Source organism: Heloderma suspectum, chromosome 11 (assembly GCF_057233095.1).
Source record: "Heloderma suspectum isolate Gila_16-S chromosome 11, 16-S_ref, whole genome shotgun sequence".
In the NCBI taxonomy this organism is placed as follows: domain Eukaryota; kingdom Metazoa; phylum Chordata; class Lepidosauria; order Squamata; family Helodermatidae; genus Heloderma; species Heloderma suspectum.
Window position 1 is genome coordinate 22,128,464 of NC_139468.1, and position 27,531 is coordinate 22,155,994.

The 27,531-nt window shown below is 45.1% G+C and overlaps 1 protein-coding gene across 4 annotated transcripts in view; it reads right to left on the bottom strand.

Annotated features, from left to right (window-relative positions):
• The window catches only part of SHC4 (SHC adaptor protein 4), an 80,773-nt gene that overhangs the window by 46,333 nt on the left and 6,909 nt on the right, over window positions 1-27,531 (bottom strand). For 2 of the 4 annotated variants that reach the window (XM_084817129.1, XM_084817130.1), the window contains exon 2: window positions 8,315-8,385. In XM_084817129.1, the coding sequence (XP_084673255.1) occupies window positions 8,315-8,385 (71 nt within the window). Of the gene's footprint in view, window positions 1-8,314; window positions 8,386-8,703; window positions 8,908-10,457; window positions 10,598-27,531 lie in introns of those variants that run through there. The other 2 variants (XM_084817132.1, XM_084817131.1) reach the window with 2 other exon arrangements.

Below are 27,531 nucleotides of genomic sequence, written 5' to 3' on the forward strand. Positions count from 1 at the left end.
ACCCAGAGAGCTTCAGCTAATGGGCAGTATAGAAATGTAATAAATTAATAAAAAAATAATTCAACAAAATTAAAACTGGGACCAATGTTGTAGGTTGGGATTAAGATGCGAAGATTCTGCAAAGATTGCAGATGTCTGTTGTACGGCAGGGGTGGGCAGAAGGTAGATCTCCAGATGTTTTGGACTTCAACTCCCAGAAGCCCCTGCCAGCATGGCCAATGGTCAAGAATGCTGGGAGTTGAAGTCCAAAATATCTGGAGATATACTTTCTTGCCCACCCCTGTTGTAGGATATGGAGGCTGTTGGAGCCCTGTGACTTTAGGGGAATTTAAAATGTGGCTATAAGTAAGGATACTGGCAAGAAAGGGGATGCAAAGATAAAGCAATGCTGCCGTTTAATGATCAGATGGTTCAATATAGTGCTGGATACCTGATAGGCAATTGCAAATGAGTGAGGCCTGGGGGCAAGTGTCATCGTGTACAAGGCCACCTACAGGTCTACTCATAGTCAGCCCATGGTATTTTGCTGTTTGTCCTCAAGGGTTTTCCCCAGTTGCAATTCTTTTTCCCTGTTCCCTGCCACAGAAAGAGCAAAGGGAAGAGTCTGGAGCCAGGAAAACTATAGCAGGAGGACGACACACCTACCTCCCAATCCATGCTCTTGAGATGTTAGGAACTGGGCAGGAAATTAACTGTTTTCTCTTTTGGGTGTTCCTCCAACTGCAGTACCCCCTTTTCCCATTCCATATGGACTCTTCGGATTAATTCATTTGTATGGAAGAAAGGGGGATGCAGTTGGGAAAACTGGAGTGGGAAGGAACACAATAGACCCCCACACTTTAGAACTTGTTGTCTAAAGCAGGCAGGGAATTGGTTTTGACTTTGATTTACTTCATTAGCCTTGAACCCCTAGAACTGTATTTCTCCTGGCAACTGCCCGCATTATCTACTGAGCTGGGACAGACAGTACTCTAGCCTGTACTTGAAGAATTCACTACTCCAGTTGCCCAGAAAGTGCAAGAAAACAGTCATTTCAGGCTCAAAGACAACTTGAGAGCTCTTTGGTGTCAAGCAACTTGCCAACCCTAGGGTCTGCACTCTTTTAGACAGTCTAGAGAAGAACTTTGTTGAGGAGGAGAGGCGACTTTGCCACGACACTGGTCCACTTTGTTTATTGTTTCTCCAAATTAGACTGAGAGCAGGGAACATGGGCTGATGTAACAGAATAAGAATGCTGTTGAAGATTGGCTTTTAAGCACTAGAGGCCCTGCCTTCACCCACAGAACAGAAAGGGATTGTATGTATCAACAAAGTAGAAAGTCTAATCATCAAGACAAAGTCTGCCTTATCCAGTCAGCCCTACAATTTCAGATGCCTCCCACCCCGAGCTGTTTTGCCTGGCCATTTTCAAGGTGCCGAACCCACTGTTGTCATCCCATTAAAGGCCCCAAACAATGGTTAGCTGGATAATACATAAGGGGAAACAAGTCAAACAATTTAGTAATAGATTCATGACCTGTGTGATGTATTTATGACAAAACAAAAGGAGCTAGTTCATGTGCATATCTGGGGAAAGTCCAAGACTGCCATACAAAGCATGTTTACTATTTGTTTTGTTGATGGTTTTCAAATGAAATTAGAAAGACAGAACACAAAGTGTTATGGAACTGAGAGGGGAGATTGCAACATTTTCATTCTTGCTTACAAGTGTTGAAGGTGGTAATACCAGTGGTGATAAACACAGACTGGTTGGATATTCATCCCATTGTAGACTGACCGGAAAAGGGTTGGTACCCTCCGTCCAAGTATTTCCAAGGGACACATCCTGAATTGTACATTCTTCTGTGACACTTGATAAAAAAAAAATGGTGCATTATATTTCACGTATCCATATCCAGGTTCTAAAATGTAAAGTGAGGAGTTCCACAAGATTCAAATGATAGACCCAGTATTACACCCTGGGCATTTATTCAAACTGTCTACAAGGAATATGCATGGGGATGGGAGAGCAGGATTGCACTAATGGGCCCCCACCTCATATTAAACCTGCTCAGTTGAACATCTGCATAGATCTTATGCAAATAGGTCTCTCTCTGCACAACTGGGAATCAAAAAGCAGGGTTCCCATGAGGAGAGAACCCTACCTGCCTAGAGTTGTATTCAAATAGTACCTGCAACAAAATGCTGCAGTGTGAAGTGCTCCTATTCAGGGTTCCAGCTAACCGGCCATACCCTTTTCCAAGATACTCCATAATATTCCCTTCCCAGTTGGCGTTCCATTTCCCTCAACAGTCAGCTATGATTCCATGTTCACTAGGTAAGCTCAGTCTCACTGAGTATTTTGCAGGGGGCATTCCCCGCTTTGTTTTTTTCCTCTAAAGATTTTTTGTACTTCTGCAAACCTCAGAATTCCCACAAGCATGCTAATACCTCCCTCTTGTGTATGGTTGGTGCCATTTTGGCCACACAAGGCTCCGGTCCTTGGTATGCTACTGAATATTATTTCTGGAGGAGACGGGCAACAGTGGGAAGACAGCAACTGCTGTCATGTCCTGCTTGCAGGTTTCCCAGAAGCATCTCGTTGGCCAATGTGCAAAACAGAATGCTGGACTAGATGTACCTTCAGTCTGATCCAGCAGGGCTCCTCTTATCTTCCTATGCTATGAGCTTTTCTACACAAGGTTGTTAATCAGTTGTTAATCCACTGTATCTTCATTCAGTTTTGTTGCAGAATTGAGATCTGAGCACACAACATGACGGCTGTTTCCTTTCCTGCTTTTCTACTACATAACCTCTAGATGGCACTATGGTACAGAGGGATAGTACAAGTACACAAGAGGAAATCGCGCTTTCTTTCGCTTTCATAATGAAGTGCTGCATTTTCCCTTCTCTAAAAAAAACTCACCGAAAGTGCTGGTAAGACACAGAACTGAAACTGGAGGGGCATGATGTTGTCTTATGAACCCGTAAACAACCATAGTAGGGAATGATGAGCACATGATAAATTCTTCATGTAGAAAAGCCCTATCAGCCTTCCCCAACCTGGCACCCTCCAGATGTGTTGAACCACCACTCCCATTATCTCCAGCCAGCATGCCCAATCACTGTGCTGGCTGGAAATAATGGGAGTTGTTGTCCTACACATCTGGGGGTTGCCACGGTGGGGAAATCTGACATATGTGGTAGCATTCCACTGCATACTGTAAATGTAATATGTTACTTTATAAAAAAAATTCAATTATATAGAGCCAGGCTTTACTGTGTGAATAGCAACTGAGCATTTACCTTCCATTTCTTTTCTTTTTTGCTTTCCAGAATGATATGGGGTTTGTTTCTAATACTTTATGGAAGAATATGAATGTGAAATGTTTATTCAATGTTGGTTGTACCATCCTTTTTTTTTTTTTGCAACTTAATGATATGCATAAGTTAATTGCAATAGCAAAAAGCTTCCGACTCCAAGTCTGAACAATCCATTAAGGCTGCATTAAACCGTAGTGAATCGGAGCTTTAATGACTTAAGCTTTTAACAATTAATTTTTAAATGCATTGCTTCTGCTTCTGCTTTAATGCAAAAGCCTCTTTTAATAACTAGGCACAGTCTTAAGCTCATTTTAGCATCTTCTTTATTGATTATGGAAATATGTAAGGAATTTATCTCTCTCTCTCCACCCCCATATTCTCTTTTCCTTGATTGCTTACTACTAGGATTACCACCCTTGGCTTTATGTTTTCCTAGACATCTGTTCCAATCTAGCGAAGCAGATCCCTCATGCAAATGTAATGTGTATCACTTCACCACAGTATAAATCCAATATGTATCCACGTGTGCATTGGAATGTGCAACTGAGTGTTACATCTCGGACACCAAACTGTACATAATATGCCCCAGTATAGAGTTGGGAAACTTGTGCCCCTCCAGACGTTGTTGGACTACAACTCCCATCTTCCATGACTATTATCCATGCCTACTGGAGTTGGAGTTCAACAACATCTGGCGGGCCACAGATTCCCCACACCTGCAGAGCTCAGGGATACAGGCAGGTGCCTTCTAACAGAACTGCCCCACTTCCTATCGGGTTGCTCCACCTCAGGGGTGGAGAACATGTGGCTCTCCGGATATTGATGGCCTGAACTCCCATCAGCCATAGCCAGCATAGCCAATGTTGAGGGATGATGGGAGTTGTACTCCAACAACATCTGGAGGGCCACACATTCCACATTCCTGCTCAAGCCAGTCAAATGGCCATAAGCTCAGTCACAAGCATCTGCGTGTCTGGGCCTGCAGCGTTGAGTGCCCTGCTGGGAAACACGAGGCCCTTTCACTGCTCTGCTATGGCCTCGATGTGAAATAGCATCTGCAGTCATCACAGTAAGGTTTCAAGCATGTGTGTCTACCTAGGAACTGAATGGGGATGAGTGACCCATGGGGTGTTGTGTTTGATCATTCTCCCCCTTCGCAATCAACTAAACAGTGACTTGTAGTTCAAGCTATGACAGCTCTATTATTCTAAAGGCAAGCCTTTCCACAGTGCAGATTCAAAGAAACAAACTGCCCCAGGCTCTAAACGACTATTCTAAGATCCCTATTAGGGAAGACAATCCGCAGGGTAGTGAAGTTGCTGACAGTTTGCCCGTGGATACTGTTGGCCAAACTTGCCTAACAGTGATGCCCCTCCCTTAGGGCAGCTCCCTTCTGCATTGGTTTCTAAGCGCCTTAGCCCCGCCCCTAGCTCCGCCACTTCAACTTGCAACACACTCTGGTGTTGCTCAAGTCACGCCCTTCTTCCTCCTCCTTGGAAACTTGGGTTCCCATGGTGGAGCGGGGAGGAAGCAACTTGGCCTGGGCCATCTGTTTGTCAAACCCTTGGGAAGATTCTCTCTCAATGTCTGGGGCCTCTGAGGGATGTTCCTCCCCCATTCTCTGATCTAGCTGTTCCAGTTCTCATTCAGAATCAGAGTCTTCAGACATCTCAAAGGGCCTGGACTCAGCCCTGATATGGGGCTTGTTTGCACTCATAATGGGGGCCTCTGTGCACTGTTCTATACATGTATGCAGACATGGGGCTGGATTATCCCTATGGTCACTGTAGGAGAGTTCACACCACTAATGACACTAGGAAAGAGTTGGAATGTTTGTTAATGTGATACAGGAAGTGGGAAAAGCCCTTAGGGGAGCGACCATTGCTCAACAGTAAAGCATATAGCAGTAGAGCATTTGACAGCATATGATGGGGCATTTATATCAGGGTGTTTTTTTTCAGGTCCAGTATCTTATTGCAACTGTTTTAGCTGTTTAATTGGTTTTTAAAGTATGTAAAAGATTTTATATTATGTTCTCATTATCTCGTATTTGTGGTTTGTAATTGTTGTGAACCGCCCAGAAAGCTTTGGCTATTGGGTGGTATAGAAATGAACATATAAAATAAATAAATATGCAGACAGTCCCAGGATCCATTCCTAACATTTCTGCTCAAAAAGGATCAAGTGATGGGAATGATCTCTGCGTAAGACTCTAGAGATCCACTGCCAGTCAGAACAGATAATACCAGGCCAGGTGAACAAATAACCTTTCATAGAATCATAGAATAGTAGGGTTGGAAGGGGCCGATAAGACCATCAAGTCCAACACCCTGCTCAATGCAGGAATCTAAGGGCTTCTTCACACGGAGCTTTTATCCTGCGATTGAGATGACTCTCTCTCTGAAGTTTGCAGGCTCTTTACATGATGCCGTGACCCTCCAGGGCGTGTCTTGCACTAAATGTTCCATTTTTAAATAGAATCCAGATAATGAGCTATCAAATTACCCTGTTGTGTTCCGCTTGAGTTCCCTCCATGAAAAGAGGACAAGCAGCAAGGAGAGGAGCAAGATCAATGAAAGATAATGGAAGACTCAGATATGGGGAGAAGGAAGGGGAAAGGGGAGGGGGGAAAGGAAATATGTGAAAAAGGGAGTTGTTGTGATCCTGCATTTAAAATGGAAGCAGAAAGCCCCGTTTTAAATACAGGATTTGAGCCTGGTGTAGAGATGCCCTAAGTCAAAGTATCCCTGACAGATGGATGTCCAGTTTCATCCTGAATGCCTCCAGGGTGGGAGAGCCCATTACCTCCCTAGGTAATTGGTTCCATTTCCTGGTATAGCTGCTTCCTATGCTATGCCTATGCCTCTTAAAAAAACTGAATACACATCCTGATCAATGTGCTTTTTTTCCAGTCAATTAGAGGCACAAGACTTGCCTCTCTTTTCATTTCCTGATGCTGCTCCCCCCCCCATATATATATATATTTAACCCTAACACATTCAGGCACAGATTATAGGGGGTGGGATTCATACAAAGACCAAAGGGCTGCTCCCAGATATATTCAAGATGAAGTTGCAAAAGCAGTATATATTTTAAAAGCATTTGTGATGTTCTTATTTTAAATAATTTATAACACCCAGAGCTGTGGATGCCATTGAAAAATCATCATGCACAGTCTAAAAAACAGGAGGAACAGGAATTGCTCCCCCACCAACCTATCTAAATGGTGCCCCTAATCAGACACCAATTTCCCACAATCGAGCTACTGGACACAAAAGTCATAATATTAGGAAACTATAGCTCCAGAATCCATCATGCCAGAGCACAGTCAGGTTGGAAAAGAATAAAAAGTTTGCATCTTGAAAGACACAATCTTATTTTTCCACACCCTTGAGCAGGTGTGGAGAACCTGTGGTCCTCCAGAATTTGCTTGACTACACCTCCCAACATCCCTGACCATTGGCCATGCTGGCTGGGACTGATGGGAGTTGAAGCCCATGGGCAGAGGTTCCCCATACCTGTTCTTGATTATAGGAAAGTTTTTGGAGAAGAGACGCATGAGATTCCACACGAACGTATGCAAGTGAAACATGACAGCGTTTACTCCCACGTTAGGTTTAACATAGGAAACAACCTCTGTCCTCTGCTTCCTTTTAAGTACAATACAGCAAAAGATCTCTTTGCAGAACTTACAAAAGAAGTTACAGACCTCTCAAGACGACATCACAGCACAATATAGCTCGTGCTTAAATGGCCCTCAGGGAACCATGAGTTGTCTTCACTGCTTCCCGCTGAATGGAGACATTTTACGGTATTCATTCATATGATTGGTGGTGGCCAATATATTATTGGAATAATATCCTGCTTCAGGCTCTTTACTTGCTGAGCTGATGCCTGGGACTTATACTAGGACACGAAATACATTCAGCACCAAACATCAAACCCCATTTTCCCTCTGATGTCCCTGCAGTAACTGGTACTGATGTAAACTAGAGCCACACCACAATGATAAAGTATATTCCGAGTGACAACTTGACGAAAGGACAGCCAAACATACTTTTAGATTGATTTTCAGACCATGCATACAAAAGCAAAAATAAAGGAAAGGGGTCAGGCCATTCAAATGACCCAGCATCGATTATGAATGTTGGACCTTTGCCAACTCTAGCTTTATGCAACCAGTACCTACAGCTACTAGAAGTGTTGGCAGAAGAGGTGTATCCCCATCTACATTAAAAGATGCACCTAGTGTCAGTTCAAGAGGGCCCAGATGAGAGTCACAATATGGATGTACAGCTGCATTAGCTACATAGATGGAAACCTCATTCAGTGGTTGGATCCTTCTTGCCGGCTTGGGGCACCTGAGTAACGTTGCCAGCAATTTTCTTCTGATTCAGGTGATTGCATTTTTGTTGTACAGTCTTAAACAAAAGGATCTTTTTATGGGGCATACATGTACATGCAGTTACAACATATACAGTAGGCCACATCAGTTTGTTGGGGGTTCTGTTCCATCAGATTTCTGCACATTCTTGAATTCCTCTACACGTGCAGTCTGCCACAAATCACAGGGTGGTGTACCAGGTATTTTGCTAAGGCTTAGGATCGAGATAACAAACAGAGGTGCTGTTTTATATACTGGCATTTGCTAAACTGTTGATAGCCCAACATTGGTTTCAGAAAGAAACACCTTCAACTGAAACATGGCTAACTTAAAATATAGGAAACAATTATAATTAAGCTAATACATTTTATTAGCATGAAAAATATTGCATAAAAAGTCAGTTGAAATACTTAACCTGCACCTGTGCCTTTATAGCAAAAATTAACAAGTCATAAACTTAACCATTCATACACTTAACCATTCATACACTTAACCATTCATACACTTAACAAACTTAACAATTCATAAACTTAACAATTCAAAAACCTAACCTGCACCTTTGTCTTCATAGCAATATTAACAATTCAGCATTTTGTAAGAAGCTACTTTCAGTCTTTGGCCACTTACCTGGTAACTTGTGTCCGAGTGCCAAAATCCAGAGACCTCATTGACTGCAGCACTTCAATACAGCCCATATACTAGAGTAAATATTGAGAGAAAAGAAATCACAGCTGTTTAAATGTTATCTAGAAAAATAAAGAGAAAGAGGGTCCAATCAGAATACATTTACAGAATATGCTCCTTAATTTTAAACAATAATGCAGAAACATATAAACTCATTCCAAAATCTCCGCATTTAAAAAGATGGGTCAGCTGCCTTTAAAAAAATATTTTTCATTCTCACACAGGCACCAGAGTGGGAATTCCATACATTAAAATATATATATGGAGAGTCAGTGCAGTGTAGTGGTTAGAGGGCTGGATTTAGATTAAGAAGATTGGATTCAATTCCTTACTCAGCCATGAAGCTCATTGGGTGAACTTCAGTCAATTAGGGTGCAATCCTGTGCATGTTTAGACAGAAAAAAGTCCCCATACTGGCTTGGAATGCTGGGAATTGTAGGACTTCTTTCTGTCTAAACATGCATAGGATTGTGCCTTTAGTGTCTTTCAGCTTAACTAATTCATAGGGCTGAAGAGAAGATAAAAACTGGTGGGGGATTAAAACCTAGTAAGTTCTGCATGTTTTAGCCTCCTCCTCCTCTCTCTCTCTCTCTCTCTCTCTCTGTTCCTGTTGGGGAGGAGGGGTTGAGATTAAATTAAATTTTATTATTTTTCAAAATGCTATGGTTAGTTTGCTAACATAGCCTTGTTTCCAGAGTCAATACAATCCAGGCTGTTACAGAGGGAATGGATTCAATGTACAGCAGGCAGAAAAGCAATATGTAATGAGGGAGGCTGGATGATGTCTCAAGGAAACTTCATGTGAGAACAGGGATGTTCCTCTATTTTCCATAGTGAAATGCTGGAAGGCAAAGGCTTTTTCATTACCGGATGGTGTTTCTTACGTTTATATCCCATCTTTCCTCCAAGAAGGCGGCATACAAGGTTCTCCTCCTCCATTTTGTTCTTAACAACAACCCCATGAGGTACATAAGGCTGAGAGATGGTTACTGGCGTGATGTCACACAGTAAGCTTCATGGCTGAACAAGGATGTGAACCACTGTCTCCAAAGTTCTTGGGGCTATTGCCAGGTTTGAGGAGGCAGGCAAGGTGCCCTCTAGGGGTTCATAACACCACCCTAGTAAGCTGATCAGGGCAGGGGGGTCTCTTTTTCTTTCTTTCTTTAAATTATTTTTACTAGAGTGGCAGGGGCACTGGAAAGCAAAGTACTGGCTGGGACTGCAGCCACCCACCATCTTAAGGACATAACAACTGCCATGCTGGATCAGACCATGTGGTCCATGTAGTTCAGCATTCTGTTCACACAGTGGCCAACCAGCTGCCCACAGGAAACTCACAAGCAGGACATGAGTGCAACAACACCCTCCCACCCATGTTCCCCAGCAACTGGTGTACATAGGCAAACTGCCTCTGATACTGGAGGTAGCATAGAACCATCAGGACTAATAGCCATTGATAGCCTTCTCCTCCAGAAATTTGTCCAATCTCCTTTTAAAGCCATCCAAATTGGTGGCCATCACTACATTTATTTATTTATTTATTTATTTATTTAATTTATTAATCGCCCATCTGACTGGTCACCCAGCCACTCTGGGCGATGTACAACCCACCATAAACAATTTAGAACAATAAAATTTTACCATAAAAATTTTTTTAAAAATACCCTAACCCACCCCAAATGCCTGCCTGAACAACCACGTTTTTAATGCACGACGGAAGCTCATTAAAGAGGGGGCATGACGGAGTTCCCTAGGGAGGGAGTTCCACAGAGTGGGGGCCACCACAGAGAAGGCCCTCTCCCTCGTCCCCACCAGTCTAGCTGTCCTGGCTGATGGGACAGAGAGAAGGCCATCCATATGGAATTCACTTCCACTACATCTTGTGGAAGTGAATTCCATAGTTTTAACTATGAGCTGTGTGAAGAAGTCCTTCCTTTTATCTGTCCTGAATCTCCCCACAATCAGCTTGATGGGTTGACCCCATTGGGTTCTAGTATTATGAGAGAAGGAGAAAAATGTCTCCCTATCTACATTCTTTACACCATGCATAATTCTGTACATCTCTATCATGCCTCCCCTTACTCACCTTTTTTCCAACGTAAACTATCACAGCTGTTGTAACCTTCCCTCACAGGGGAGTTACACCAGCCCCTTGATCGTATCAGGGCCCAGAGGGATTGTAAGGAAATGAGGGTGGCAGGTGGCTGCAGTCTCAGCCTGTGCTTCAATTTGCAGTGTGTCTGACACACTAGTAAAAATCTTTTTGTTTTGTTTTTTGTTTTGTTTTTTTTTTAAGAAAAGCAGAAGGGAGGTTTTTGTTTGCCTGATAATTCATCAGCCTTACAGGGGAGGACCAAGACATTTTGCTGTCTAGGGCAAAGAAGAAGATGGTGCCCTCTCCAACATCTTGCTGCCACCTCCCATCTGCTGCCTGAAGCCACTGCTTCATTTTGCCCAATGGTAGGGCCGGTCCTGCTGCCCAACTATTCTGGGTGCTGACACTGAGCCTGAACCAATCCAACACTGTCACTTCTACACCACACTAGCACATGATATGACTGTCACTGCTGCTGACTACAAATTATTTGCACACTTACAGCTTTGAAAACCTACTGAAGACCTAAGATGCATTTCAATTAAGTTGAAACTCTGCAATTAGCTTCCAAGTCTAAGAAGTAGATTACAAGAAAGGGAAAAGAATATGTGAAGGTTTAAGATGTAAATTAAGAACAACAACATGGTTGCAAATCACATATTTGAACATTCCCCTGAAGTTAGTTATCCATTAATCAACATTTACAATCTATGTTCTGAACAGTATGGCAGTGGTGATGTATTTATATGCATGTGTATTTTCTATTAAGAGCAGAAATCTTGTACACTGGCTGGCTGTGCTTTGCCATCCGTGATGAAGCCAAAGATTTGGAGGAGTAGGTGAGTCATAGGCTGAGATCATATGACTGTGAGTAAGATCACCCTGAACATATGCGTGGGAAGCAAAATTGAGCAAAGACAGGGGGTGGGGGAGAGAGAGAAAAGAAATCAATACCAGGGGTTTGCCATAAATTATCCTGAGTGGAGCTAATCTTATCACTGTTTCACAAAGGCCACGTTTACTTAAAAGCTTGAGTAGGGCAAATGCATTAATACAGGAGCTTCTCTAGACAGAGGATTTTTAAAAATAAAAATGTCTATAGATGACCCCAGCTCATGGGACTATTAATGGCCGTACATTCTCAATTGGAAGAGAACTGGGGAAATGGATAAAGCTGGCTCTAGAAGGCAGCAAGGTAGGGGGATGTCTGAGGGTTAGGGTGGCCACTTATGAATCACCAAAAAAAGAGGAAATACCTCACCAGTAAACAAGGAGATATTCTAATTTGTGCGTCTATGCACATTTAGAAATAATTACTATAATTTAAATAGAGATATAGTACATCTCACCATAGTGGTGGAGACTAAGACCGTTATGCTTGCCTGTTCAGTCTGCTGCCTAGATGCTAACTGGGTCGATGGGCAACAGTTCTTATCAGGGACAGTGTCAAGGGTGGGCATGACTGGACACCTGCCAAGGGGCCACACCCCAGCAGGGGCCCACTGACAAGAGCCCCCTGGAGTTTCTCCTTCATCATTGCAACCTGGCCCAGACAATAGTGGTGGTGAGAAGGCGGAGCAATAGATGCCACTGTTGACTTGCTCACTGGCTCTCTGACTGTCCAGCAAGCAAGTGGTAGAAATAATGAGAAATGGGATGAGGGGCAATTGCGGCTGGTGACAATCGCAGTGAGGAGGTAGGCCCAGAGGGAGGGGGCCCTTGGAGATGTCTTGCCCAAGGGCTCTCAAAACCCTGGAGCTGGCACTGCAAAAGGCATTCTTTGTTAATGTTGGTGTCAGATGGACTCCTTTCTACCAAGGCTTCTTGATGGTGACCTTTGCCAGAATTGCAGTAAGTACCCCACATATGAGATGGTCCCAGATTTGGAGCATACAGCTAAGTATGAAGGGCAAACCCTCTTGCCGTATTTTCCTCTTGATTTCTCTCTTTATATTGCTTCTTCTCTTCTCATGCTATTTCTGTCTCTTTTCTTTTCAGAAACCCCAGTACCCTACACACAGGTGAAAAACTTGCTGTATCCTGTGACTTTTAAAAAAATATAAAGTCTGCCAGAGATGGACACTTGAGAAGTGCCTCAATCACAACCCCAGGTCACATTAAGTACCATTCTTAAAACAACTGTGTGGTTGTATAAATATATATATTTAACTTTTGGCACTCACTTGAACAATACCATGATAAGCCAGTGAAGTAAATCAATGCAGAGAACAAAATGAAACAACCATGCTCTTAATTATACCACAAAGCCAAACATGACTGCTCTCACGTATAATTAACAGATATTATGAATGCAAAAAGCTGACAAGCAAAGAACAGGGAGGTTCTTCTGCTTTTATTTTAGAAAAAGGGGGGAAAATATTGCTTTCTACTGGAACCAGAACTTTATCTAAACTGGGGGTGACACGTTAGTTGAAGATGGTGGGAAACCTATCAAATAATTCATTAGTTATTAGGACATATTAAATAATCCCTGTGCATGTAGAAGGATAGGCTAATTCAGCAAACCATTCTATTTGTGAAGTGGCTTTAAACTGAATCAAACTACAGTCTGACTAGCCCAGTATTGTCTGTTCCAGCCTTTCCAAACCTGGTGCCCTCCAGAGGTGTTGGATTACAACTCCCATCAGCCCCAGCCAAAAGGGAAGGCTGGTCTACTCTGATCGGTGGTGGCTCTCTAGGGCCTTAATTGGGTTTCTATTTCATCAGCTGCTACCTGACACATTTCACTACTGGGATGGAACGCATGCTCTACCCTTGAACTATGGCCCACCCACAGAGCTCTAGAGCTATATCTGTGAGCTATCTGTAAGCAGAATCTCAGTCTTGAGATTCTGTCGTATTTACCATGGATAACAAAACTGCCTTCCAGATTTTGAGGCTCCATGGGCAAGAAATCCTCATTGTGCCTCCATTAAAAAGCAAAAACCAACCAAACAAAAAGGTTCCTCCTCAGCACACTGGTAATTTAGCTATTCTTTGACCTGGTTCACACAACATGACAACCCAGAGTACTAATGAGTATGGGTTTAATGTGTGTTGTCATTGAACCGTGGGTTGTTGTTGAATCGTGAGTTGTTGTGCTGTTTGAACCCAGCCACGCTAACAAACCATGGTTTGTTAACCACGAACAACCCACAGTTCACAACTCAACAAAAAAAATGGGTTCTCTTTGTGGTTGTTTGTGGTTAACAAACTATGGTTTCTTAGTGCAGCTGGCTTCATATAACACAATAACCCATGATTCAACAACAACCCATACTCAACCCGTACTGTGGCTTGTCATGTTGTGTGAACCCAGCCAATGAGGGACTAAGTTATAAAAGCCAAGGATGAAGCACAACTGGTAAGCCTGCTTTCCAGGTCAATCACCCACAGGAAGCCAAGCCACATGACTCATCAGGACAGGAGTAATTACAAAGGAAGTGGATGGAACAGCTGCAACCCACTCTCTTCATCCATCGCTTTGATATGATTTGAAGCTGTAAGGGTCTGCAAGCAGACACCTGTGCTCTGAATCGTTCCCCCACCCCTACCCTGGATATTATAATTAAATGTTTTCACCCAGTGCAGTGGATCAAAATGAGAGAGAGAGAAGCTAAAAATATCCCCCACCACCTGAATCATAGATGAGCTGAAGAAGCAGTGAGTCACGGAAGTTCATTTCCTTCCCATGAGAGATTTGGATGGATGGAAAGGAAAAAATACAGCAACCTTGCTGAAGCTAGGCAGGACTAGGGGCATCTCTACACCAGTCTAAAATCCTGTATTTAAAACGGGACTTTCTGCTTCCGTTTTAAATGCAGGATCATAACGACTCCCTTTTTCATGTGCTTCCTTTCCCCCCTCCCTTTTCCCCCTCCTTCTCCCCGTATCTCAGACTTCCATATCTTTCATTGATCTTGCTCCTCTCCTTGCCGCTTTTCCTCTTTTCATGGAGGAAACTCAAATGGAACACAAGGGGGTAATTTGAAAGCTCGTTATCTGCGATCTATTTAAAAACGGAACAAAGGGCATTTAGCGCAGGAGACGCCCTGAAGGGTCATGGCATCATGTAAAGAACCCGCAAACTTCCGAGAAAGAGCCATCTCAATCACAGGATGAAAGCTCTGTGTGAAGAAGCCCCAGGGCCTGGTCTGTGCCTGGAGCGAGGACTGCCTTGGCCCCATAATGTACAACGTGTCCAACTCCCTGGAGGAAAGGTAGGATATTAACGTGGGAGAGATGTCAAAAATAATCCTTTTAGGAACAATGTGAGTGCTTTTCCTCCCATCCTGACATGTTTCCATGGCTGATCTTGCACCAATTGCCCAGGGGTGCTTCCAGATGGAATGCTCCTAGCACTATCAATCAAAAGACACTGTGCAACTATTCCATCTTTCCCTCCTAAACAGGAGGGAGGGACAGAAGTCGTCGGAAAACACAGGAGGGCTATCAGTGGAAGACAATGATGTCTGGATCTCTGATAAAATTCCCTAAATGAGGCAGAGCACAGTAGAAGCCTTGCCTGAAAGCACCCTGATGAAATAGAGAGGGTCTGAGACTGGATGCATGTGGAAGAGACTTGTTTTTTTGGGGAAAGCCCCATTTTGTTTCACCCTACTTCAGGTATTGGTTTCACAAATGAAAATAGGGATCCCAGCAGGCTGAGCTGAGGGAGGGCAAGGTCGTTCCAATAGCTCTGCTGAAATAATTTATTTCCCCCCTCTTCCCTCCTCATTCCTTTTTTCTTGTGGGTCGTGTCTTTTTAGGTAAGCCTGCGGGCAGAGATTATCTTGTTTCATTGATTATATGTAAGACACTCTCAGAACCTTTTTGGCTGAGAAGCAACATAAAAATACTTAAAATAAATAAATAACATCCTTCTCATTGGCTGCACTGCGTTCAAAGGATCAATAGCAGGTGATGCTAAAGAACTCTGGAGAGCTGTTGCCTGTCAAGTGTACTGGGCTAGAGAGACAATAGTCTGACACAGTCTCAGTCAGCCTCCTATGTACTGCCCAACTCCAGCCCCTCATCCGATTATACACTGCTGAAGGTTCTCCTCATTCAGCACTCCTGCCGAATGCTGTATTCGCTTACTATGCCAGGGGTCCCGAACTTTTTTAGACCGGTGGGCATCTTTGGGAATTTGAGAAATTGCTGTGGGCACCACCAAAAACTGCCTAATCAGTGGATCACCGCTTTGGCATCTACCTGTTGGATCTATCTATGGATCTTAGGCTGTGTCTTATTCAGCAAAAACATTGGTTTCATGTCTATTGGATACTGCAACATCTCTTTAATAAGGGATTGTTTAATTCAGCTAATTGCTGGCGGTGCAGTACAGCTAATGCTACTTTTAAACATATGATTTGGCAATGTCCAGTACTTGCTTATTTGGGGGAGGAGGTTATTACACAGATAAATGTTGTACTGGAACAGTCTTTAATATTCACTGATGTATATGCTCTTTTAAATTATTTACCTGCTTCATGGTCAGAATAAATGGATTCTCCGTGCCCTTTTGACAACTAAAAGACTGATATCACAACATTGGAAGGATAAAACTCGCCTCCCATAATGCAATGGATTGAGGACCTTATAATGCTTTCAATATTTGAACAGGCAGCATATAGATGCTACTTTCAAATGGATACTTATTTGGATATTTGGTCCACTTTTGTTGAAGCCTATGTATAATTGCTAAAAAATTGTATGCATTTCATATGTATTCATTGCTATGGATATATACAAATCCATGTATGTATATTAAAAAAGGGGAAAATAATACATTTATGTTTATGTTTTGTGGGTGCCCGCACTTGGGGACCCCTGTACTATGTAGTAGCCTGCCCTCCACAGATTTAAAAGCCAAGAGGGCCTTTGTTCTTTGGTTTAAAGCAGGCTTCCCCAACCTGGTGTCCTCCAAATGTGTTGGGCTACAACTCTCAGAAACCCCCAGCCAACCATGTCGGCTGGGGGATTCTGGGAATTGTAGTCCATCACATCTCAAGGGTACTAGGTTAGGAAAGGCTGGTTTAAAGATATGCTAGAAACAAACATATAATTGTGTCCTATAACGTGTTGTCTGCATATATAGACTTACAGTGCAATCGTATGGCTACTCAGAAGTACAGCCCACTGAGTTCAAAGAGACTTGCTCCTACATAAATGGGTATAGCAGGGGTGGGCAACTTGTGGTCCACTAAATGTTTTGGTCTACAACTCCCATCAGCCCTAGCCAGCATAGCCAATGGTAAGGAGTTGTACAATCATGGGAGTTGTAGGCCAAAACATCTGGAGGGCCACAAGCAGCCCACTCCTGGATAAGATTGCAGCCTTATCCTGGAAGCGAAGCATATTCATTTAGGTTAAATATCCCCAATCTGGTTGCCTCCAAATATTTTGGCCTACAGTTCCCATCAGCACTAGCCAGTATGGCCAATGGTCAAAGATGGTGGGACTGTAGTCCAAAACAACTGGAGATCATCAAGCTGAGGAAGAAGGCCCTAGATGTTTATATGCAGTTCACACTACAGGTTTTATGTGTAGTAGACAAAACTGACTAAACATACAGACACGCATGCACACACTCACAGCTGTATACTACAATGCTTTTTTTTTTTATAAGAAACCAGTGAAGAAGAAACTTCTTAATACTCTTCCTAGGCGAATTACCTCCAAATGAAATAAGAGGAAGGAAGGAATGGATGTGTGGTGTAAAACATACTTTCATAGCAGCTGAAGGTTCGAATTGTGAAGCATGGAACCTGCCTTTGTAAGCTGAACCATGAAAGATCCCAGGAATCGGGCCTAATTCATTAAGGCTCACCTCAATTTTGGTGAAACTGATTGTGCTTAATTAAAAAACTCAGTTGTATGGGTATAACCCAGGACTGAGTGCCAGGCTACAGGGCAGAAATGTGTCTCCCTAGCACAGTCTTCTCTAACCTGGCACACCCTAGATGTGTTGACTACAACTCCCAGATTCCTCCAGCTGGCATGGTTGGCTGGGGGATTCTGGGAGCTGTAGTCCAACACATCTGGAGGGCACCAAGCTGGGGAAGGCTGTCGTAGCATCTTGGCTGTTCCTCTTTCTTTCCCCCACTATTGAATCTAATGGCAGCGTAGAGACAAAAATACCTTAAGCAGAAGCCTACATGTTCTAATTTTGGAAAACTCCTCATTTTGCACATAGACTCATCCATGTGCAAAACAATCTTTAAATTATTTAGAGACTTTCCTACCTCTGCAGAGCTGTGATAATAGCAAATCTGCAGATGCCAAAATTCATTTTTCTACCGAGCTATTAATATTACCAGGACCCTGGCCTCCAGCCTGTCATTATGTAGTCTTCCTATTTGAGCAGCCCTGATCCTATGCAGAGTTAGGTGTGCCTAGGTCAACTGAAATCCAGTGGGCTTAAGTGTGCCTAATTCTCCATAGGACTGCAGCTGAACATGAACACCTTAAATACACTAGAGCCTGGGGCCATTTGTAAAATGGCAACCCTACCAGAGGAAACAGGTACAACACTGAGTACTGCTTTGAATAGCCATCTTTGTCTAGCTCCCTGTTAGAACTGTGCCACCTCTAGCAGGGCTCCTGTGCCCAGGACTGGCCCTACTGTTACGTGGGCTCATGTGCAGCCGGCGGTGGAACGGGAAGAGCAGCAAATTACGTCACTCTCCTCCTGCCCCTTCTAGAAAGGAGGACCCGCCACTGCCTCCCCGCCTCCTCCAGCAGGTGCTCTGGAGTCTCCGCCAGCTACTCTCCTGCTGCGGCATTTACCACAGCAAGATAATGGCTGGCAGGGTTTTCTAGAGCAATTTTTTGAGTGCACTGCTGCTTCTCCTTACCATGGCTATGGGGGGCTTGTAGCTGTGAAGCTTTCACAAGGGGTAGGCCAACTCTAGCAATATTCGGCCGACCTCTCGTGGGAGCCTTGCGGCTGTTACGGCGCGAAAGGCGGGAGCAGCTGGGCATGCAGGAGCGAGAGGATGGGCAAGCATACAGCAGGGTGAGTGGGTGGGTGCTGCGGCAGCAGCAGCAGCCGTGGGGGCATGGTGGCACCGTTGCCTCACTTGAGGCAGCAAGATACGTTGGGCCTGCTTGTGCCATAAACAGCTGCCCAACCCAGAGAAATGTAACCAGAGAAGCTTTTCTCACCACATCTCTTCACCAGGAAAAGCTTTACCTGCCTATTCTCTGCCCAATAGGCAGCTGGGAAAATCACTGGACTGGACACCTGCCCCCAAAAATCCAGTTTGCCATTTTGACTGCTGATGGTCTACGGAGGTTATGATAGCCGCCTTGTAGCTTGCACACCCAACACCCAGAAGGGCCTTCTGTTCAAAGAACATAAGATCATCCCTGCTGGGTCAGACAAAAGGTCCATCTAGACCAAAATCTTGTTCCCACAGTGGACAACCAGATGCTTCTGGGAAGCCCACAAGCAGGACATGAGGGCAAGACCCCTCTCCCATTGTTGTTCCCTAGCAGCTGTTATTCAATGGCACACTACCACTAAATCTATAAGTAGCACACCTAATCTAGACCAGGCACGGGCAAATGTCATGCTTGCAGGACCTACTTAATTTTTTTACTAGAACCAGGAGTTCCACCAACCACAGCCAGGTGCAAAGGTAGTGGCTTAAGAGTAGAGCCAGTTTACCTATTGCACACTATTGACCTGCGTATACAAATACCGAGTTACTACAGAACAGGGATCCTAACAGCCTATTTAGGTGCCGGCGGAAGCGGGGACAGGGCGGACATCAAGGGTAGGTGTTGTTGGGCACCCACTGAGGTCCACACCCAGTAGGGGGCCCAGTGCCACTCTGGTCCTCCTCTTCCTTGCTGTTGCTGTCTGTTCACCTGCTCCCTCCAAGCATGCAAACAATGAGTGAAGGAGATGGAGCAGCATCCTTCACTTCCGTTGTGCTCTCTCCCCTGGCAGTTCTGCAGATTCAGATAAGAAGGAGGGGGTGAGTGAGTGCGTAGCAGTGCCTTGAAGAGGAGGAGGGCGCCCCACTGAGGGCACCTCCAAAACCTAGAGCCAGTATAGCGTGGAGCCTTTTTGACACTGAAATTGTTAAAACAATTGGGAGTCAGAAACTCTTGCTGATCCGTTGCAAATCATCCAGTGATCCCAATCGTCCTCCTTTAGAAGCATCTTTATAGAACTAACCATCCCCAGCATGCTCTGGGGCCACATGGCAGGGGTGATGGGAGTTCCTTAAATGTGCCCTCAGAGCATTTCTGTTCCCTCACATGCATATGTCCTCCCTCCCCTCCTCCTGTGCAAAATCTTCCTTGCTTGTGGGTTCCCGGTCAACAGCTGGTTGGCCACTGTGTGACCAGAATGCTGGACTACATGGACCCTTGGTCGGAGCCAGCATGGCTCTTCTGATATTCTTATGTTCCTTAAAGAACTTTACATTAAAATGCTCACGATAATAGCTAAAAGGTGGAAAACTGCAGAACTTCTAACACTGAAATCTTGGTACCTGGAACTGTGGCAAATAGTCATGGTAGAAAAAAATGATGTACCAGCTGAAATTAGCTAAAAGCGAAAGTCAAAATATCTGATTTTTAAAAATAAAATATGGCATTATTTTATTTCATATACAAATCAGGGACATACGGAACACTATTTGTCAAAGCTTTCCCTCAGATTATGGAAAAATACAGAATATCATTTGTTATTAAGAACCATAAAGAAATTCTCCAAGCAGCCAATGGATTCCACCTATATTTTTGTCTGTAAAGTAGGGGTCCGCAACATTTTGGGTCGGTGGGCACATCTGGAAGTTCGAGATTGTGTCATGGGCACTCTCACAAAATGGCTGTCGAGGAGGAGGTTTGCCCATTCATAAAATGGCTGCCATAGTGGGCATGGCCAATCACAAATCACTTATTTCCTAGAAGGTAACCTGGTGAGACTAAAAGAAAAGGAACTTGCCCAAGAACCTAAGTACAGGCAGAGGTGGAGTTGGGCTCCAAAACACAAACCACTCTTTTGAACCAAATAAATATAGCACTGGAGGGCAGCACTTCACTTTGCAGCATACCAGCCTCCCAGTTAAACATATATATTCATTTGTTAATTTAAAACATCTCAAGAGATAAAATAAAAAAAGGAGAAGCAGGGAGCGTGGTTGGCACCAAGTGAGGTATCTGTGGGCACAATGTTGAAGACCCCAGCAAAAGTAAAGGAGAAAAAATGTTAAATTCAATACATTTTTATTTGTTTCTTTGTCTCTGTGTTTGGAAAATTAATTTTAAAATATTTTTAAAATATTAAAATGCTCATAATTTCACATTTTAATCAGCTGCAGATTGAAATGTCAAAGAAAAACCTAATATGAATATTCTGACAGAATCTGCATTGGAATAGAAGTAGAAGAAAGCAAAGACAGGCAGATGGTCAGCAAAAGAGAGGTGGGGAATGGAAATGTGGTTCTCAAGAAATCACTGATGCAGCAGGATCTTTCCTCTGCCAGGAAGTGAAAGAGAAACAGCATTTATAAATAAGGGTAGCTAGCCTAGCAGGTGTCATGTTTTTACGGGGAATTCCACCAGTAACGTTTATTATTAGATAGATAGATAGATAGATAGATAGATAGATAGACAGAGAGAGAGAGAGAGAGAGAGAGAGAGAGAGAGAGATCAACCTTATGCCTAAAGATTTGAACTAATGAGAATATATTATAAGGCCAGCTATTGTAGAGTAAAATGAACAGACCATGAAGTATCCCTATTTTCATCTGTGAAGTGCTACAGAATGTGCATTCGGTCTGGCTAGTGCTCCACATGAACTGACTGCGCATTCTTGAACATGTCCTGGAATCTTCAGTAATGCATACAAGAAAGTCTCCAAGCATAAGAACGTGAGAAGAACTCTGCTGGATCAGACCAATGGCCTATGGAATCCAGCATTCTCTTCCCACAATGGCCAACCAAATACCTTTGGGAGGCCCACAAGCCAGTTGCAAGCACAATAGCACCCTCCTGCTTCTGGTCCCCCAGCAAATAGTATTGAGAGGCATGCTGCCTTTGATACTGGAGGTATTATATAACCAGAATGACTAGTAGCCATTGCTAGCCTTAGGGCACAATCCTATGCATGTTTAGACAGAAAAAAGTCTTAACATGCGGGGGAGTTGTAGGACTCTTTTCTGTCTAAACATGCATAGGATTGTGCCTTTATCCTCTCTGAATTTGTCTAATCCCCCTTTAAAGCTGTCCATGTCGTTGGCCGTCACTACATCTTGTGGCACCAAATTCTATATGTCTATGCACTCTGTGAAGAAGTACTTCCTTTGATCTGTCTTAAATTTCTCACCACTCAGCTTCATTGGATGACCCCATTAATTTCTAGTATTATACTAGGTATTTTCTCTATCCGCTTTCTCCACACCATGCTTAATTTTATATGCCTCTATTGTGTCTGCACCCCCTTACTCACCTCTTCTCTAAGTTCAAAGCCCCAACATAGCCTTTTGTCATAGTGAAGTTATTCCATCAACAGAGGAAGCTGATTTATATCATCTAGTCCAATATTATCTATTCAGACTAGCAGCAGCTGTCCAGGGTTGCATGCAGAGGTCTTTCCCATGACCAGCTGCCCAATTTTTATTTTTTAATCTGGAGATGCCAGGGACTGAACATGAGATTTTGTGCATGCAACACATATGCTCTACCATTTAGCTATGGCCCTTCCTGCATGTTGAGGAGTCCTCAACATATAGTGTTGAGGACTCCTCAACACTATATGGGGTTGCTTTAAGAGATTGCTGTGATAAATGTATGTGAAGTACTTAAGAATGTTCGAGGTGCCATATCAAATGATAAGCACTATTATGATGCTCTCAGGATTGAGGCATGCCTCAAAATTAACCTCTGGTTTTTGAGAAAGATCCCATTCTCAGCCACATTCACTTTTATCCCATCAACATGAGAAGAACACAAGTAGAGATTGTGTTAGGTTTTCCCTTCTGGTAAGTATTTGCTCAGTTTACAGGAAGCACATTTAATCTTCTGTTGTATATTACCTCCCTCCTCCCCCATCACACACAAACCCATTTTTGTAGCGAAACAGAAATGCAGAATCTCTGCCCCCAAAGCAAAGTAGACTAAACGTACAAAGAATCTATTATGGTTTGGTTCTGTGCCCTTAAATTGTGGCCAAACTGGGGCTAGGAAAGATTCCTTCCCTTCATGTTGGTATCCCCCTCCCATGTACTTCTGGAACCACAACTTTTTTTTATAATTTCAGTTTTATTCTGTTTTGAAGTTTCAGTGGTTTTATATCATGCTTTGTCCTGCTGTATTTGAGGGATTTAATTTTTGTGTGAACTGCCCAGAGAACTTCGGCTATTGGGCGGCACAGAAATGCAATTAATTAATTAGGGCACCTTGATCAAGCTAGGGCAATCCAGGAAGGGAAATCTGCATCTAAAGATGGGACGTGTGTGGATTGCCCACCTGGAGGGGTACTCACATGTGCACAAAGATAATGTGCCCAGGCAGGACCAAATATACTTTTGCACCAGATACACACTGTCAAACAGATGGCTAAAACTGTCAGCTCTGGCCACAATAAGCACCTGTTTCTGGGCAGGTGGTTTGATGCCAGGAGTCCCCTTCCCCCTCCAATGGGTGCTGGGTGCTATCAAAACTGTCAGTTTGGGTCAACTGTTCAGCAGGGCAGCTCTCTCCCGGGGGAGAGGGCATATATGCAGATGGCAACCTATGAGAATCTCTCTGGACTAGAACCAGCATGTTCAGCTGAGTGCATTTTCCAACTGGGATAAAATAAAATGTCCCTTTAAAACAGGTATAGGCACCTTGTGGCCCTCCAGGTGTTTTGGTCTACAACTCCCAGCAGCCTAGCCAATGGTGAGGGTTGATGGGAGTTGTAGGCCTAAACATCTGGAGGACCATAAGTTGCCCACCACTGCTTTCAAAGTACATTAGGTGGTCAGGTTTTGCTCAAGAACTAGCCAGCATGATTGGAAGGAGTTTTCTGCTGGGTCAAGAGATGTAGTTATTCCTAGTTTTCTAGGTTTATTTATTTATTTATTTATTTCATTTCTATACTGCCCAATAGCCGAAGCTCTCTGGGTGGTTCACAAAAATTAAAACCAAACACACAATAAAACAATTTAAAATATATAGAACATTAAAAAACATTAAAAGGTTTTGTGTTTCCATGTTTTTAAAAAATCCCTTGAATACATGTGCCTTGGCTCACTATCTGAACTGTTTGTCTCTGCAAACACCTTGCTAAAGTGTGTTCAGTTTGCTCCTGTGCACAGGCCTGATATGCAGTTTACAGCGGCAGACTATTCTGATGCATTCACACCAGCATTTCCTTGGGAGAACTCACAGGATGTGATGGGCATATATGTGCATCTTCAAATGCTCAGTAGTCCCTGGCCTGGAAGTCGGGGCCAATCACAGCATCCCAGTATATTAATTAATTAATTATTAAATTTATTAATCGCCCATCTCGCTGGTCACCCAGCCACTCTGGGCGATGTACAACATACAATAAAACAGTTTAAAACAATAAAATTCTACCATAAAAACATTTTCTAAAATACCCTAACCCACCCCAAATGCCTGCCTGAACAACCACGTTTTTAATGCACGACGGAAGCTCATTAAAGAGGGGGCATGACGGAGTTCCCTAGGGAGGGAGTTCCACAGAGTGGGGGCCACCACAGAAAAGGCCCTCTCCCTCGTCCCTACCAGTCTAGCTGTCCTGGCTGACGGGACAGAGAGAAGGCCATCCGAGGCTGATCTTGTTAAGCAGCTTGTCTGGTGCTGCTGGAGGCGCTCCTTAAGATAGGCTGGGCCGGAACCATATAGGGTTTTAAAGGTCAAAACCAACACCTTGAATTTGGCCCGGGAAACAACTGGTAACCAGTGCAACTCCTTCAGCACTGGAGTGATGTGATCTCGCCAGCGGCTGCCTTTAATCAGGCGAGCCGCCGCGTTCTGTACCAGCTGCAGTTTCCGAACCATCTTCAAGGGTAACCCCACGTAGAGCCCATTACAGTAGTCTAAATGAGAGGAGACCAGGGCATGTACTACCGATGGGAGCAGATGGTCGGGAAGGAAGGGGCGCAGCCGCCGTATCAGATGGAGTTGATACAGTGCTGTCCGGCTCACAGCTGACACCTGAGCCTCCATGGACAGCTGGGAGTCCAAAATGACCCCCAGGCTGCGGACCTGGTCTTTCAAGGGTAGCCGTACCCCATTCAACACCAGGTCAACATCCCCCAGCCTCCTCTTGTCTCCCACCAAAAGTACCTCGGTCTTGTCAGGTTCAGCTTCAGCTTATTCCTCCCCATCCAGCCACTCACCATCTCCAGACATTTGGACACGGATTCTACGGCCAACCTTGGTGAAGATTTGAATGAGAGGTAGAGCTGCATATGTCATCCGCATATTGATGACACTGCACCCCAAACCTCCTGATGATAGCCCCCAGAGGCTTCACATAGATGTTAAATAGCATCGGGGAGAGGATGGAACCCTGTGGCACCCCACAAGTAAGTGGCCACGGGTCCGAAACCTCCTCTCCCAGTGCTACCCTCTGGTACCTGCCGGAGAGGAAGGACCGGAACCACCGCAATACAGTGTCTCCAATGCCCAACCCCTCCAGGCGGTCCAGGAGGATACCGTGGTCAACGGTATCAAAAGCCGCTGAGAGGTCGAGGAGAACAAGGAAGGAGCATTCAGCCCTATCCAGAACCCTCCTCATATCATCTACCAAGGCGACCAAGGCCATTTCTGTCCCATGCCCAAGCCTGAAGCCCGACTGAAATGGGTCTAGATAATCAGTTTCTTCCAAGTGTGCCTTCAACTGCACCGCCACCACCCGCTCAATCACCTTGCCCAAAAATGGCAGATTTGAGACTGGGCGAAAGTTGTTCAGAACTTGAGGATCCAAGGAGGGCTTCTTTAAGAGCGGTCTTATCACTGCCTCCTTGAGGGCTGATGGCATCACTCCCTCCTCAAGGGAGACATTCACCACCGCCCTGATCCCCTCACCCAGTCTCTCTCTGCAGCCCATAATGAGCCAAGATGGGCAAGGATCAAGGAAGCAGGTGGTCGGCCTTACAGATGAAAGCACCTTGTCCACTTCATCAGGAGGAAGAAGCTGGAACCGATCCCACAAAACCAGTTTGCCACAGGCCGCCTCTTGCTCACTAACTGTATCCACAGCGTGCAGAGTAACACACCTAATCTGATCACTTTTATCTGCAAAGTGCCTTGCCAAGGCCTCACAGGAGGCCTTAGAATGCTCCAGTGGTTCCAGAGCCACAGGACCGACCAGGCTCCGGACCACTTGGAACAGCCTCCTGGGACAGCACTCTGCAGACGTGATAGAGGCAGCATAATATTCCTTTTTTGCTGCCTTCACCACCACATGATAGGCTGAAGATACAGCTCTAGCCCGTGTCTGATCGTCTTTGGAGCGAGACTTCCGCCACCGGCGCTCTAGCCGTCTCACCTCCTGTTTCAGAGCTCGTAACCGCGGACTGAACCATGGTGCAGTCCGAGCCCTGTTCAGGGAGAGAGGGCGTTTCGGAGCTACCTGATCTAATGCCCCAGTGATTGCGGCATTCCAGCCACCCACCAGGGTCTCGACCGAGTGGCCGTTGGCGTGCCCCAGAAAATCCCCAAGCGCTTTCAGGAATCCATTTGGATCCATAAGACGCCTGGGGCGGACCATTTTAATGGGTCCTCCACCCCTGCGGAGGGGTTGTGGAACCGAGAAGTCCAACGTCACCAGATAGTGATCTGACCTGACAAGGGGGTGGTGGATATACCCCCGACTTCCAGATCACTCCCCGCTTCTCTAGAAACAAACACAAGGTCTAGTGCATGACCGGCTACATGGGTGGGCCCAGTTAGAATATGGTGCAGCTCCCAGGAGGCCATGGTCTCCATGAAGTCCTGAGGTGCTCCTGTGAGGATGGCCTCCGAATGTACGTTGAAGTCCCCCAACACCAGTAAGTGAGGGGACTGTACACGCACATCAGAGACCACCGCCAGCACCTCGGCCAGGGAATCAGTCGTGCAGCGGGGTGGACGGTACACAAGCAGAATCCCCAGACTGCCCTTCGGGCCCAACCTGAGTACATGCACTCAGCAACCTTGGTCTCCCGGAGAGGGGGTCTGGTGAAGACCAAGGACTCCCGGTAGATAACAGCCACTCCCCCTCCCCGATCCCCAGCCCTCGGCTGCTGTGCGTACAAAAATCCGGCTGGACACATGGCTGCAAGGGTTGGAGCAGCAGCCTTGGCCAGCCAGGTCTCCGTAATACATGCCAGGTCTGCACCCTCATCCAGGATCATGTCATGGATGAGGGAGGGTTTCTGGGTAACAGACCTGGCATTGCAGAGCAGCAAACGAAGGCCAGAAGATGGGGTCACGCCTCCCCCAGCCATCCTTTGGCTCTGGACAGGCCCGGAGTAGGGGACAGATACTACACATCTCTCCCTTGTTCCCCTTACCTGGCATGGCCTGCCCCTAGCGCTCCGCCAGCGCCTGCAGCCCAGCCTCGGTATGTTCTGGCCCCCAACACTCCCCCCACTGCCTCCATCAGGTGGACACATGCCCCCTCGCTCCCGCCTATCAGGCAGGCTACCCACCCCTAAAAACACAACAAAATCCGTCAGAAAAAACAACAACAACAAACAATACAAAAAACAATTAAAAATCCCCTTAAAAATAATGCCAGGCAGGAGTCCACCGGGAAGGCCTGGTGGTGGCAACGGCGGCGGCGGCGGCGGCGGCAGCGGCGGCGGCGGCGGCGGCAGCAGCAGCAGCAGCAGCAGCAGGCACGCCTCTTCCCCGGTGGTGGTGGCTTCTCCTGCAGGCCCTGGCTCTCCCAGGCCACCTCAGCCAGCCAGCTTATGTAGCCCCTCCAGGGAGGAGCAGGTGGAGCAGCACAGCTGGCTCGGTATCTGGGGGCCTGGTCCTGCAGGGAAAAGTCTGCAGGGAAGGCCTGGTGGTGGTGGCGGCGGCTGCGGCAGCAGCAGCA